General features: G+C 35.9%; 1 protein-coding gene across 2 annotated transcripts; it reads right to left on the bottom strand.

The window, feature by feature from the left end:
- Positions 1 to 959: 959 nt before the first annotated feature.
- Positions 960 to 16,199, bottom strand: LOC134250426 (transcription elongation regulator 1-like). 2 transcript variants are annotated; one of them, XM_062732792.1, is made up of 21 exons: positions 15,985 to 16,199; positions 15,590 to 15,848; positions 14,888 to 15,043; positions 14,294 to 14,429; positions 13,331 to 13,375; positions 12,861 to 13,000; positions 12,288 to 12,417; positions 11,550 to 11,686; positions 11,305 to 11,399; positions 10,942 to 11,081; positions 10,632 to 10,674; positions 10,046 to 10,211; positions 9,086 to 9,294; positions 8,714 to 8,864; positions 6,590 to 6,811; positions 5,890 to 6,069; positions 5,338 to 5,514; positions 4,955 to 5,038; positions 4,552 to 4,652; positions 1,832 to 1,892; positions 960 to 1,332 (listed from the first exon to the last, which is right to left on the bottom strand). In XM_062732792.1, exons 1-21 carry the CDS (start codon positions 16,155 to 16,157, stop codon positions 1,192 to 1,194), a joined length of 2,946 nt encoding a protein of 981 aa, XP_062588776.1. In that variant the 5' UTR covers positions 16,158 to 16,199; the 3' UTR covers positions 960 to 1,191. The 2 variants fall into 2 exon arrangements, with proteins under 2 accessions (XP_062588776.1, XP_062588777.1); XM_062732793.1 differs by having other exon boundaries at positions 15,590 to 15,830.
- Between the last annotated feature and the right edge of the window lie 9 nt (positions 16,200 to 16,208).

The raw sequence follows: 16,208 nt of genomic DNA, 5'->3' as shown, positions 1-16,208 counted from the left end.
TTTGCATCTGGAAACACAATGGCTATTCAACAAATTGCTGTGCACCCCAAGCTTACCTGTAACTGTCCATTCTGTAAACAAAGAATTTATAGTATGTGTGCTACCTGTTTTGCACATTTTTTGTTAAATTTTCAGAACAAAGAGAATCATGTTTTAAGTATGAGAAAGGCCTCAAACTGTCCATTCTGTAAGAGAAAGAACTAATAGATTAGTTCTTTCTCTTACAGAATGGACAGTTTGAGGCCTTTCTCCTTTACATAAAAATCAACTGCCAATATTATTTATGATCAACTTTTGTTGTATTTGGGTGACTTTTATGTTGCAAGCGCGATAACTCTCAAATCACGTCCGCCATTTTTCCGCGAATACTTATGGCACGACGCTGTAGGTTCTCATTTCACACAAAGATTGCCCATGACCCAAGGGTGTGTCATGACCTTGACTCAAGGTAATTTGGGGAAGTTCAAGGTCACTGCAAGAAAAATTTCATAATTTGTGGAACTTCAAGGTCACTGGAAGAAAAATTTCATAATTCGTGTCCGGTCCATATCTTTCTTATGATAAACTTGGTAGGTTCTCATTTCACACAAAGATTGCCCATGACCCAAGGGTGTGTCATGACCTTGACCCAAGGTCATTTGTGGAAGTTCAAGGTCACTGGAAGAAAAATTTCATAATTCATGTGTGATACATATTTTTATTATGGAAAAACTTACTTCTGAAAAACTCAGCGGGGGGTATTTTTTTATAGTCTTGTTCAAAAGAAGATTTTTTAAATTCTTCTCTGTACATTTTAATCTATTATTGAGGTTTCAATTTAGATGAGGGTCAAGACCTGTAAAGGAGCTCCCACAAGTTTCACCTTTTCTATAACAGTTTTTGAGAAGACTTATAAAAGTATTTCCGCCATTTTGTTTTTGCCCCCTTTTGCTTTGATCATATACATAACAACTAGGCAGTTTGCTACAAATCCAGTTTTATTTCCTAGATAAAAATCATAAAATTACAACAAAAACAACTTGGATTTTTGTATTGGTAAAATGTCAATGAATCTTTGCACATACAGTACATGGAAACTGATGATACTGATGATGCCTTAACAATATAAAACATTCAAGGTTAATAGAATGAAGACAAGGTCAAGAGTGAACACAATATTTTATAAGTCTACAATTCCCCCCTCTGAGGGCCTCACTTGGTGGACCGCCTTGAGGGTTCTGATGCTGTGGGAGGGGGAGGTACCCCACGTCTATGGAGATCCTCCATGTATGCCAGTAAAATCTTGGCTCTCTCCTCTGGCGCACACTCCAGTACTAAGTAACGCTTGTCATTCTAAAATAAATGTATATCTATCAGTTGTTTCCTTCTATTTGAAAAGGTGTCAAAAATCTTGTCATTCTAAAATAAATGTATATCTATCAGTTGTTTCCTTCTATTTGAAAAGGTGTCAAAAATCTTGTCATTCTAAAATAAACATATTACTATGGATTGTTTTTTTATTTTGAAAAATAACAGTACCAAAATTTGGTTATTTTAATCAGTTTCAAAATTTTCATCCCTTTTGCTAATTTAAGATTTACATCCAAGAAATGACCTCAAAATGTCAATCAAAGGTCTTCATCTGCCAATTGTGTGTTATAAAGGAAAACAAAATTTCACAATTAAAGAAATCATGTCCTGACACAAGTAAACAATTTTGATTTTTCCAATTTTTTATGACGATGGTCTTTTTGTACTACATCAGTGTTTGCCTTTGCAAAATATGTACATTCTTGATGGGGGAAAAAATCCTTTCAATTCATCAGCTGATAAATAAACATGTAACACACACCTCTAAAATCTTCTCAATGTCCTTGAGATGAGAATCAGTTTCTTCTATCAGCTTCTTGGATCTGGAAAACAAAGGAGTGGATCTTTTATTCCCTTTGAAGCTTTATAAATCATCTTAATTGCAATAAGAATTTATACTAGAAAAGAAACTCGTTGCGAGCAACGAGAGGTCTTCCGTCCGATTCTGAAATAAAAAAAGCAAGAAAATCAAAGGTAAGAAAATCATAAGTAAAAAATATTTTTTTAAAAAATGGGATGTTTGGGGTTCGCCCGCGTGACAATGCAAGGCGCTATCAATTCGGCCATTTGGATGTGAATACAAAATGAAACTTCGCCCATGTAGAAAATAGAATTTTCGGGGTCGAAGATCTATTTTTTTTTTCTTGTTTAAAAATTTCATGTAATTTATAGAAGTACTTTTTCCCAGGTTGATAAACCTCCCACTTTTAAAAATTATGCATACTCCGATTGGTATCCTAATGAGTTATTTAACTACATGTATGTGTAAAACGTACGTTATTACAACTCTTTTCCCCTTCAACCCCCCTTTGAAAAATTCTTCAACCCCCTTTGAAAAAATTGTAGATCCGCGCCTGAAATGTATATGATGGTGAGCGGAAGGATGTATGGACGACATATCTTTTTTTAATTCACCTTTAGTTCTTTTGTCTTAGAGCGTGCTTGTAGAAGGCTTTAGTTAAAAAAATCGTTATGAAACTTTATAAAGGTCACTGTCTATAAGTAACCATGGTAACTCTTGTGTGAATATTTGATAAATTTTAAAGCATTTACATTTTAAAATGGAAAAAAATCACAATATTACTTTCTTGATATATATTATTGACAATATGCTCAGTTCTCCATGGCACCTGCTCCCACCTCTAATCGATGTTTTTGAAGTCCGTGTTTCCTCTGGTTGTATTGTGTTTTATGAACTTCGGATCTTGAATAGTATACAATTCGTTTATCCACATGTTTACTGATTGGCCAGAAGATGTTGTACACTCGTTTATATTTTTATTAACGCTATAAAGTTGTTTTTCATCTCTTGTCGATATGATTAAGATGAAGTTAAATATCTTAGCATTTGATAGCATTAAAAAGAAAGAGAAAAGAAGAATGAGAAAAAAAAGCATTACCAACGTTTCTTAAACACTAGAAACTATTCATTTTATTTCATTACAACATGTTGTATGGCGCAGCAATACAATTTTAAAGAATCGAGGGAATAAAACCTTTAGACTGTTGACATACTTAGTATGCCAGACGGAAAACCTTGAAGTTCTTAATGTCATAGAACAACAGTTTTTACTAAATATATTTATGGTTTATGTATGGTGGACGTATTTTTATTTCTTGACGTCAGGCGAGGAGTCGAGGAGGGGGGGGGGGGGGGGGGGGCAACTACACTTTCAATTAACATTTCCTATACTTATAAGTCAGGCTGCGGAAAAAAAATACTTCAGTATTACTTATATTTACATTTGTGACTTATTCATTCTCAATATTTGCCCGATTGTGACTTTTAAAGTGTGAAATGCGTTATTTTTCAAACCCAAAGGCATGTATGTAATCCATGAGGATTGAACCCAGGTCACCAACGTGAATACGCGTTTTTGCTTTTATCCTCAACGCGCAAACCATTAAGCTATTGGGAGTACTGCTCTAAATATACTTGTCTAGACTTTTGCAACAATACACTTATCTAAGAATTATAAAAGGTGGCCACTATTCATAATATCGCGCCACGAGTAAATATTCGCGCATTTTCTTTGGACTGATCTATTAAATAGGTGTGATGGCTTCAATGAAATTAAAAACATGAAACGTTCTTATCGCCTTTATTTTATTTCGTTAAAAACGTATATTTAACACATTGTACACATTACATATTGTATCTAGCCTAGTTAAACTAAAGCAGTAAAACGGAAATTAAGTTTGACCTGAATTGCAACATACTACTACGTGAAAGTCAAAGTAGTTTTTTTACATTTCATGTATTCTTATGTCAGAATGGTTTAATCAAACGCTCAGCTGCCTCCATAGACCTCTACTCGCGAAATGGCGGAGTTGACAGAGACAGCCTCCATCTTGGTCCCGCTTCAGATTTTTTAATGTTGATATCTAGAGTTTTGATTTATCAATATTCAAACAAATTATATAGTAAGCATCAATAGAAGGGTCTCTATTAGCATTCTAAAAATAAATAAAAAATATTGAAAAACAAAAAAGTTAGAAAATACATTTTTTTTAATCCGTTTCTCCTTACGACAGGAAGTACCGACAACGAACGAAAGGTCGCGTCCTGGATAGTATATATCACGATCTATAATCCCTGAAAGTTTCACATTTATATCCTCTACCGTTCTTGAGATTAACCGTAGACAAAATGTCATTTTAAATTCAGAAAATGTCCCGTAACTTGGCACCAGAAGCGAATTTTCAAAAAATCTCTCGGAAAAAATAACTTCAGATAATAACACATAATTTCTGTAAATTTCATGAAAATCCGCTCAGTAGTCTTCGAGAAACCGCGTGCACAAAATTTGATGTACGGAAAAATAATAATAATAATAATAATAATAAGAAACAATAGAATCACTATAAGGTCTTCCGTGAAGACGGAAGACCTTAATAAAGGTATCAGATTTTACTCAAAGCTAAACTGATAGTTGAACAAACTGTTAGCTTTAGCCTTTGAAGTAGATACTCATGACTTACTTGTATGTAATCAGTTTAGTCTCCTTCAGAAGCTCTCTGAAGTCAGCTTTGGCCTGTACATACTTCTCATGGATATAATCACTGAATTCCTTCTCTCTTTTCTAGAAAGACACACATCATAGATGTCATGTAACAAAATTACATGTACTCTGTGTATTAAATAACAGTCACTAATTCATTTCATGAAATAAGCTAGTAAAATTTTCAATTAACAAGGGTTTTTTCCCATTTTTTTTTTTATTTCTTTACAATGTCTTTAAATACATGTATAACATAACTTTAAATCAATATCCTTTTCAATTCAGTGAGGTTCAGAAATAGGCTTTATCAGGAATATACCTTCAGATCTTTATAGAAATTACTAATAACATTTTACAGATTGAGTATAGGTAGCTGTATTTACCCTGTCACTTGAGGAGAACTTCGAGTAGCGTGGATCTTCCTTGATTTGTTTCTTCACTTCTTTCCAAGTTGCCACTAAACTGATCTGTATATCAGAAAGAAAATCTAAATCAATCCATGTATGGAAAAATATTCTAATCATATATCATAATTTGAATGTACACATAGAGAATTTAATATGGCCTTTGTAACCACCCCCCTCCTTTTCCCCTATTGTTGAAGCTCAGATTTAATGACAAAAACAAATTAATATTTGGTCTTTAAGCTACTGGTACTTCATAAAAACAAAAAAAGAGGACTTATCTTACTTAATAATCAAACAAACAACAGCTGTGTACACATATACCTCCTATTTTATAGAGTGATTCTTGTACAACTACTTACACTTGTCTCGTCCAAAAGTTTGTGGAACATTTCTTTGTTTTTCTTGAACAAGCTTTCTATGTGTTCTTCAAATATCTTTTCCTTCTCTTCCCGGTCCAGAAGTTCCGCTAATTCCCAGCGATGATCTTTCCGTAGTTGTTTACGTGTGTCTCGCCATGTTGCCTCCGAGTTACGAACCTAAAAAATTAATAGAAAGTTACGTACCAGTAGTTCCTTTACAGACAAATCTAGAAAAATGTATCCCTTTTTTAAACTATTTCTAATGCTCAGGACTTTGCATTATAATCCGAAAATTCTAATCAACTTGTACATTGTACTGCTTGTTTTGATGAAATGATAGTTCTCTTATTTGAACACTTCAATTTAACAAAATGGGTGTTGATTCTGCTGTTCTATTCTACTTCTAGAATACAGGGGTTTCTATCACATTTAACGACCAATTGGACAGTCCTGTCAGTTTACTATAGTTCTTTCCTGATTCCCTCTCACTAGTATGCTGAATAACTCTTTTTACTGGTCCCCTGCCTGGTTAACCTCCTATAATTTACTTACGAGATCCACCAGCAGAGCATTAAAGAGCTGCACGGCTTCATCCTTCTTGTGCTGCTCCCTCTCTTTGTCTCTCTCCCTCAGTGAACTTGACAGTGACCGTTCCACTTCCTCCGTACGCTTCCTTATGCTGGCCTCAATTCTCTCTTGCTTCTCTCTTTCTTTCCTCTCATCGTCTGAATCCTGGTAAAACAAAGAGGTGCATTACTGTTTCTCTGTATTATGTGCAATAGAGCTTGTCCACACTGTCCTTTTTCCAGTTAGACACAACTAAAGGGAACAGGCTTATAATGAATTGACATTTGAGCACAGTGAATTTCATTCCCTATTGCCGTTTCAAATATGTTGTGATATTAAGGGATATAATGAATTACATAACAATGCAAAATCATTTGTCCCTGTCTCTTTGATATTAGCGTGATTTACTGTAAATCATTTCTTTACTTCTCTCTCTTCTTTACATGTACATTTCCTTTTCTCCTTCTATCTCTCTCCCACATTATTTTTCCTTTATACATATGCCTTTCCCTCTCTTTTCCCCCTCCCCCTACTTTATGCTCTCTAAGTTTCCCCCACTCCCCTGTATATCTCCATTGTGTATGCCCCTTTATGTAAGTCTTTCCCTCCTCTATCCCCCTCCCTTTGCCTAAGTCCCCCTCCCCCTCTGTATACCCCCCTTCTGCCCCCCCCCCCTCCTGCTCACCTCTTCTCTGTCTCTGTCTCTCTCTTTGTCTTTCTCCTTGTCCTTGTCTCTCTTATCCTCCAACTTCCTGACGTAGTCCTTAAACCAATCCTCCCGCCGCGAGCTGCTGTCCACAGCTTTATAGCGAGAATCCGAGTCAATCTTACGCTTGATCTCACTCCAGCGTGAGTGACGGTCAATGTCTGATGTCTCCTTCAGAAGTTGGATAAAGTCAGCCTTCAGCTGTAAAACAAAACTCACATCAAAGTAGGAGTTCTAATCAGCATGTAAAAAGATTAACTCTGAAATGAAAATAAAGATTAGCATTTCTGTGATTTCTATTCATTCCTGAAATAAAATTAAGATTTAGAGAACATACTTCAGAGTCTAATTTATTTCTGTTTATGTGAAACATCATTATCAGCAAAGATGATTTTAAAAAACAGCAAGACATTTTTATAGTAACATGTCTGATAATGGTGTTTTCTGAAAAAAAAAAAGATGTCATATTTGTATGAAATACATGTAATTAGACTTATTTCAACAACTGGCACACATTTCTTAAAAATCTTTAAGAATTCATTTTGATTTTGCTCAATTAAAATACAATGAAATTATTCCAGACGTAAATTTACAGATAATGCAAAATGACCAGTAAAAACAATGTTTAACATACAAGACTTCAATACATATGTTCATTTGGAGCTTAAAAATAATATCAATGTACATTTCTTATTGTTGTTAGAAACAAATGGTTTCATTTGTCTCCTAGATTTGACAAATCCCTCACAATAGTGTTTTCAATAAATGCTTCATCTTGTCGGACTGATTTAAAATTTAAACAATTTGTCTTACAAAGGAAAACAAATGAAATCATTTGTTTCTCTCAATTAAACATGGCATAATTTTTATTTTTTTTAAAAAAAGATAATCACAAAAGGCAACTATTATTCAGCAATAATGCAATGCTTTTCTGACTTTAAAAAAAAAATGTCGAAGCAGGTCCAGAAAACTGGACCCCCTCAGCAGATTTCAAAACAAAAGAAGCAAATACCAGTTAACAGTGGCTGGGTGGTCGCCGTGAGAACTAGGGGTGCTCCTTAACCCTGCTCTTGTAGCCTCTTTGTAAAGGGACAATAAGATTAAAAACAAAAGGTTGCATCATGGACAAAAATAGATTCATCTTACAGATAAAAAAAAACTTTACTTTGACCATTATTTTAAAATAATAAAATAATGAATAAAACACTTGAATCTATGCCACTTTTATTATTATCTTTATATTTCATTTAAGCCACAGAAAATTTAATATTAAATACTGCTTTGCAAAAAATGTGATTAAACATTAATGAAATAAATAAATGAATATCAGTTACTGGAAACTTTGGAGAAAATTAAACATTAGAGAACAGAATTTATGAAGTTGGTCTGAACTTCACAAGTTCTCACTTGCTTAATGATCTCCCCTGAAAGGTGAAAATTATTACTGAGCACTGAAATAAATAGCTACATGTATCATGTGTAATGGAAATCAACAAAATAATGTTCTGAATCATTCCATAAGCCCAATTATAGAAAGAATTATGACTTAAAATTAATGAATTATATTCTTCATAATATTGAAAGAATGAAATTCTCAAACATAAGACACAATGATTCATTATATTCATTATAAATGTTACGTTTTAAACTATTGCTAAGCAAATTAAATCATATATTAACACAATATTCAAAACAATGCAGACTTCCTAATTTATTCATCATCTTCTGTTTCCAAATCTTGAAAGCTCTTCTCCATTCCATGATAGTTCATAGTTGAAATGTATGTGTACTAAAACATACATGCATATTAATTTCTTATTGAATTAAATTCACTGTGGAAAATGTCCACAATTTTTTTAAATATAATAACTTTTAGTCTATTTCTTTCGATGTATATGCATATATATATGTGAGGACTAATTCCAATTGATGAAATTTTTAATGTTTTGATTGACATTACTTTTCATGAGTAATTTACATCATGGAATGCAGGGAAAACTTCCAAATCATGTTTTTGTACAAGTTTTCTACAGGTATAAAACTTGAGAGAACTGTACAATTCCACAAGATGGTCTTACTTACGATACAGACAGAGTTACCTACCTTTTCTTTTTGACTTGATTTTTCCTCCTTCTCTTTACGACGAAGATCCGAGCAATAATCGCTGAAAATACTCTCCCGTTCTCGCATTTTCTCGATTCCCTTGAATCTTTCATCTTTACCGTATTTGGAAGCAAACTCACTGAAGGACGATCTACAATAAAAAAAATTGTTAAAGAACAAATAAACAACAAATTATGTTTCTCTATTCCTAAGTTGTCTTTAAATCAATCATGTACCCAGATCAACCTTACAAAATACATGTAAGGAAGAATAAAGTCACAAGATGGGGTATGGATTCAATTTTGTCAAGATACACATTAAGTGCCATTCAAATAAAGAAAACAAATAAAATGAAGTATATGAAGTACATACTTTCCGTGCAGCTTTGCCTCCTCCAGTAGTTGTCGGAATGAGTCCTTCTTTTCCCGCAGTTTTCGGTGTTTCTCCCGCCTTTCCTCTTCAGCTCGCTCCTTGACGTACTGCTCAAAGACTTGCTTCCTTTCCTTGGACGTCAGTAACAGATATCGCTGGTCAAACACGATCTTGTGTAGCTCCTTCTCCCAGGTAGAAAACGCAGATACCTACAGCATTCAGTAAAGGTTTCACTCTAACAGAACACTTATTTTGATTTCAACGGGCAAATTAGTCAATGCTATGTAAAATATCATTTGGCAAAATATTCAATGCACACAAAGTGAATGCTATGTAAAATATCAATTTGTAAAATATTCATTGCACACAAAAGGAATTTATTTTTTAAGTTAAAAGCACCAAAATGTATGCTTTTGAGATATTTATTAATAAAATCTTTATGTATTCTTTTCAGTCAGAATAATTTTTTTTCCTACACTGGACTGAGACTTAGTATAATCATTTCTATTTCACAGGCACTTGTATATAGAACAAGTCTCTGACTGTGTCGTTCTGTAGTTTTCTTTGTCTTCCTGCATTACACGTAAATATGGCATCCAAAAAGAATTCTAACCAAGATTCAAAATAGGGTAATTATTCATCATTTTCATAAGACTCAAAATAGCGTAATAATTCATCATATTCTTGACTCAAAATAGAGTAATTATTACTCATATGGTTTACCAATTGCATGAGATAAATAAATGAAGGAAAATATTTATTTACAGTAATTATTAAGAGAAATTATACAGTATTAGTGTATGTGAACAAATTGTATAATCAAAAATTTGATACATGTATAATGCTTTTTCATTCTTTGTAACACATATCTCATGGTCATATAACTACAATATGTACACTAAATAATCTTTTAAAAGGAACATATAGCATTTCACTATAAAACAGAGATGACATAACTACCTCCTTCTCGGCCAGCATGTCCCTGAACTGCTTCATTCGTATCTCCAGCGGGACGACAGCTCTCTGTCGGGCGGCCTGGACCTCCGCTTCAATGGCTGCTTCCTTACCTACATCAATCGTCCGCGGACCACCATCCTTCTTATCCTCCATGTCCTCTGTTTCAATCCTGTCAATGGTTAATCACGTGTTACTAAAGCACATCGTTTACCTTATATCTAACAGATGATATAATTAGCGATAAAATTTTGTGACCTTTCCCAAAATTAAAAAAAAACTTCATTATCTTCTATTTTTTAACACTATCTTGCAGCTTTTTAGTTGATTGGGTGCTTGGTTTTAAAATGATGTATGTAGTAATCAAAGATCAAAATGATTATATTTTATCCAGAATTAAATGTCCCCTTTCCAGGCTTTTGAAAGCTTATTGCATTTTTTTTTCTCCGTGCCAAATTAACATGGCTTAAACAATGTCTCAAACAAAAGAAATATGTCGTAATCAGTTTTTGGCATTGGGAATGGTAATGTTTATCAGTACCAGTCATATAAGGTAAAAATACTGTCTTATTTTGGCCAAACTTGTACTTACTTGGCCTTCTTTGCCTGAGGTTCATCCTCTTCTTTCTCTGCTCCTTCATTCAGAAATTTAAATCATTAAAATCAAAGAGCTAAAAGTGCTGACAATTTTTAAAAATTCTTAATGTAAGTAAATATCACATTCAACTGCTTTAAAAAAGTGGGTTATTGTCAGAGATTCTTAAGCTATATGTGTACAAAAATTAATTGATTCTAAATCAATGCATCTCACAAATACTGTGTTTTTTGCAAATTAAACATTCCTGGAATGAGAATACCATATTCGTCATACTGGTATTTTCTGTAAACATTTAATGTTTTACCTTTGTTGTTGTCGGGAGGACCCTGGATCATCTTGTCCACATCAGCTCGTCCAATCAGCTCCTCCGGTTTCTCCCAGAGTGAGGCTCGCTGACTTGGGTTGTAGAAGAAGACACGCCCATCTCCCGTCCACACCACACACCTGTCAGAAATCAAAAGGTTACAGTGTATAAGACCATGATCATCATGTTTTTATAGTTGACTGCCATTAGTGGTTGCTCTTTTTATTTTTAAAATCTTTACTGGTAAGCTTGAGATTTTGAGATGTAACTACTGCAATACTCCTACATCAATTCTAGTTGGCAGCATAGGTACATCATAACTACATTTCAACTCTGCTGTTTTATTCAGAAGCCATTAATTACCATGGAGTCCCTGACACGGGGGTACTGGATACGGGGCGAGATTTGTCCACGTTCTTCTGTTCTTCTGTTTTCTCCTCCAGCTCCTCCTTCTTTACCTTGAAATAAACAAGAAGTTTTCAAATAGCAAATCATACATATGTTACAACTTTACAACCTTTAGCACATCTTTATGCTGGTTACTTATAATCAACAATATTCCTCTTTACTCATTATCATTTCATGAATATAAGGCACATTTTATTTACCTCCTCTTCTATCTCCTTTTCACTGGTTTCCATGGCAACCTCCTCACTGCTGTCTTGTGTAGGAACAGTGCTGCCATCTCCACTGTCTTCAGGAGAGGTCACTGATGGCTGGGGTTGCTGCAGGGCTGCTATTTTAGCTAGTGACAAAATTACACTTCATGAGAATTCATTTATTGCGAGTGTACATTGTACATTGTAGGCTTTTTTCAAAAACATTATTATATTTGCAACTTAATTGCATTTTTTGCTACAAAATGTAAATCAACAATGCCTTGTATCTACTTTCATCAATATATATGTTGCAAATTCTGTAATTTAACAAAGCCAGTATAAACAACTCTAATAAAATCAGATTGAAATCCTGATGATGAAATGACCATCACAAATTCATCCTTGTCGATGGTAGACTATTTAACATAATAGATAAATCTTCAAGGTTGAATTGATAACTCCATTACATTTATCATTTCAGATGAAATGATTACTCTTCAGTATATTACTACTGTATACAGAGTTACTTTCGCCCCGTTTAATTTTCACCGTTTTAAATTTGCCATGTCATAGACTATGCGATAGTTTTATCCTAAAAATTATATTGTATCATTTAATTTTGCTCTGTTTTAAATTGATCCAAATTAGGGTAGAGGGACAGGGGCAAAAATAAAAGTGGGCGAAAATTTCCCTGTGTACAGTGTTTGGTGATGAAATGACTGAACATGTGTTTTCTAGGAGCTTTACCTTCCCATTCCACCAGGACCTGAGGTTTGTCCCAGGTCGACTCCATCTTGACAGAGTTGTAGAAGTAAGATCTACCATCAGCGTTCTTGTGCTCAGACCATTCTGCCACCTCTGGAGGCTTAGGGGGCAGCTATAAAAATAAACAGCAGTGTTATTATGGGAAAAAATTAATAGAATTTACAGGGAGAGACATTTACTTATCACAATATACTGTGTAGGCAGTAAACACTTGACCTAATCAGGGTGTACCTGACTACATGTGTAATTTCTTATTACATGTATGATATTTTATGAGCTTTATGACCTGACACACATCTGGTACTTGATTGGGGGGGGGGGGGGGGGGGGGGGGGGTAAAGGAAGTTTCAAGATGAGTAGTTGTGGAGAAGCCTTTTACCTGTTTTAAGGAATTTAGATGGGGGGGGGGGGGGGTTAGTTACCTAAGTGGTAGGTAGTTTATGGGCAACCTAACCTCTTGTGCATGTAGATGGGTGGGAGGTGTAGTTACTTGTGTGGTGGGTAATTTGTGGCTGTTAGTTACCTGTGTGGTTAGTTTGTGGGCTGCCTAGTTACCTGTGTGGTGGGTAGTTTGTGGGCGGCCACAGCTTCAGGCACCTGTTGCTGCATGTCTTCTCCCATTCCCTGGTTGTTGGTCTGGTTGTGCTGTAAGAATGGAGGGGTCAGACCTGGAGGCATCATAGGACTGGAGAAGGCTGAAACAACGGTATAAAGATTTACTGATTCTTGTGGCTAGAGAAAGCTGAAACAACTGCACAAAGATATACCGATTCATGGTCATCAAATAACACAAAGAAGTACTGAAACATTACCTGGTGGTATTTGTTACACAGTTAGTTTGGGACCTAAAACAGATTCAGCTAGGGTGTGAAATCCATGTTGGGCAAGGAAAAACCAGTTCCTCATATGTTTTCTATTTCACACCCTCTATGACTTGGTTTTAGATCCCAAACTAGCTAATTAATAAAGACAAACAATAAAATTAAACTAAACAAAGTTGTCTATATTTTTTTTACTTATCTTACCTGGAGCTTGGTCTCCGTTGACAGCTGATGGTTGTGTTGTCTGACCTGTAATTATACCATGACAATATACCTAAATACTCACTACTTTCCATTAATATTTTGAACCCTTTCTTAATTGAAATAAATTTTGCTTGTTGGTTTTTACATTCAGTTTTTTTATGTTTGAGGCATACCTACAGTGTATTCTTTTCTATGGAAAGCATAGTCTGTTTTATTTTCATTGTGTGCATTATGTTATGATAAAACCTGTTATTGAAATCAGGTGTTTCTATTTCTGTCTGTTACCTGTTGTCATGCCAGTATTTGGCAGTGTGCCTGTGAGCCTGTCTGTGTGCCTGTCTGTGTGTTTGTGTGTTTCTACCTGTTACCTGTTGTCATGCCAGTATTGGGCTGTGTGCCTGTCTGTGTGTTTCTGACTGTTACCTGCTGTCATGCCACTACTGGGTCGTGTGCCTGTCTGTTTGTTTGTGTGTTTCTATTTCTGTCTGCTACCTGCTGTCATGCCAGTATTCGGCTGTGTGCCTGTCTGTGTGTTTGTGTGTTTCAATTTCTGTCTGTTACCTGCTGTCATGCCAGTATTGGCCTGTGTGCCTGTCTGTGTGTTTGTGTGTTTCTGTCTGTTACCTGTTGTCATGCCAGTATTTGGCAGTGTGCCTGTGAGCCTGTCTGTGTGCCTGTCTGTGTGTTTGTGTGTTTCTACCTGTTACCTGTTGTCATGCCAGTATTGGGCTGTGTGCCTGTCTGTGTGTTTCTGACTGTTACCTGCTGTCATGCCACTACTGGGTCGTGTGCCTGTCTGTTTGTTTGTGTGTTTCTATTTCTGTCTGCTACCTGCTGTCATGCCAGTATTCGGCTGTGTGCCTGTCTGTGTGTTTGTGTGTTTCAATTTCTGTCTATTACCTGTTGTCATGCCAGTATTGGCCTGTGTGTCTGTCTGAGTGTTTGTGTGTTTCTGTCTGTTACCTGCTGTCATGCCAGTATTGGCCTGTGTGCCTGTCTGTTGTTGTGCCATAGCCTCTACCTCAGCTTGTGTAATGATTTTAACATTTTCTGGTTTTGTCCATGCTGACTCTCTAGTCCTTGCATTGTAATAGTATGCCTAAAATTAACAAAACGATATTCTTTTCACAAACACAGAAGTGTCAACAAATTGAACATGCCAAATGGACTGTGTAGATTTTGTTCTAACCTAATTATCTATATCAATCATATTTCTAGGCTCTATCTCATAAACCTGAACAACCACAAATCTCTATTTTTCATCTAAGATCTCTATGTCAAACTCAAATTTTATCTCATTATTCAAAACTTTGAGATATCTCATTATGTGCAGCATTAAGATGATTTACCCCATTATCTTTAACATTCATATATCTCTGTTCATTAATCTTATCATACTAATCAGTATCTTTAATACTCAGGTATAAAGCTTCATGTTCAAAATTTCTTTATGCAAGATGAGTTGTGACATTCTACAGTAAACAGGTAAAATTCTGTTTGTAGCTCACTCCATCTAATATTTCTGTAAAACAAGGTCAAGTAGCCCCCTCTGCTTACCTTTCCTTCTGCGGTTTTTGTCTCTACCCACAGCTCCTCTCCGCCTGTCCCTGGTGGTGTGAGGGATGACTGGGGAAACCCTGGGGGTGGAACTGAGAAATTTGGAGGTGGCATCCCCGGAGGGGGCATTCCAGGGGGTGGCATCATTGGGGGTCTCTGAGGGAGAAATACACAAACTTTAACAGAGTATATCTAATAATGTGTAAAGAATACAAATTCAGAAATATAGTTTTCAGGGTGAAGTAGCTGGGTCTTTTTTGGGGGGGGTCCACTTATTTTCTGATTTTCTAACATGATCATAAGAAAGCTTGCAGAGCTTTTTTCAATCGATCGTCCATGACTACATGAAAGAGTAACGTATAAACATTACTTAGTATTAATTCCTTCATCTGACTGAATGTTTCGGGCAGTTCCCTGCCTGAGCTCAATACTCTTGATTTTTAAAACATCAGATATTTAATGCTAACAAAGTGTATCCATCTTATGAATATAATGGGCAATGAACAATTAATCCTAAGGAAAATAAAGACTCTGCAAACATAGCCCTGTTTGATTGACCATCAGAACTTGACTTAATATAGCTTGGTAAAGAAGCATGAAAATTTATACCACATCAAATTCTTGATATGACTTGATCACAATGCATTGCAATAACTTATATGATTTTGGGCAAGCTTAGCACCCTGTATTCTGTAATTTTACCATTCCTGGAGGTGGACCCATTCCTGGGGGTCCCATGCCGGGAGGCCCCATACCAGGCGGACCCATTCCAGGTGGTCCCATTCCCGGTGGTGGAGGTCCGTAATTAGGATCAAATGGAGGTCTGCCATAGGGTGGAGGTCTGGGTGGTCCGCGCATCATAGGTGGTCCGCGCATCCCTGGTGGCCCCCTCATCCCCGGGGGTCCCGGTGGTCCCCGGAACCTCGGCGGCCCTCCTGGTCCTCTGCCATTAAAGGGTGGCCTGTTATTAATTAATCATTATCAAGAATTCCAAAAAATCTACTCTTGTAAATACTAACTTAACTTAAAAGAATTAATTTTGCATGCATTTTTTTCTTCCTTGTGCAAAATCACCAATGCATGCATCCATTGTTTACCTTGGACCTCTTGGAAATCCCCTACCTCGCGGTGGCCCACCAAACCCACCACGAAAAGCTTTTGATCCGTCACCATAGCCATCTGGCATTCCTTCAGTACCCGGTACCTGCTCGACAGTTTCATTCTGAACAGGTTGTTCTGTCTCTAGCGTTGGTACCTCCTCGTCGGCCATTTTTAACACGTTATTGCAAGTTTGCTTTCTGGTTCTCTTTGCTCACCCATT

Source organism: Saccostrea cucullata, unplaced genomic scaffold (assembly GCF_032062105.1).
Source record: "Saccostrea cucullata isolate Sc308-1 unplaced genomic scaffold, CSIRO_AGI_Scuc_v1 ctg102, whole genome shotgun sequence".
NCBI classification, from domain to species: Eukaryota; Metazoa; Mollusca; class Bivalvia; order Ostreida; family Ostreidae; genus Saccostrea; species Saccostrea cuccullata.
This window is presented reverse-complemented; position numbering and strand designations above follow the sequence as displayed.

Excerpts from the sequence above, each read along its gene's own strand:
- LOC134250426 (XM_062732792.1), bottom strand. The coding sequence starts at position 16,157 with ATGGCCGACGAGGAGGTACCAACGCTAGAGACAGAACAACCTGTTCAG. Across the intron at positions 15,849-15,984 it reads GGATTTCCAAGAGGTCCAAG|GCCACCCTTTAATGGCAGAG; the intron begins GTAAACAATGGA and ends AATTAATAACAG. Across the intron at positions 1,893-4,551 it reads ACTAAACTGATTACATACAA|ATCCAAGAAGCTGATAGAAG; the intron begins GTAAGTCATGAG and ends TTTGTTTTCCAG.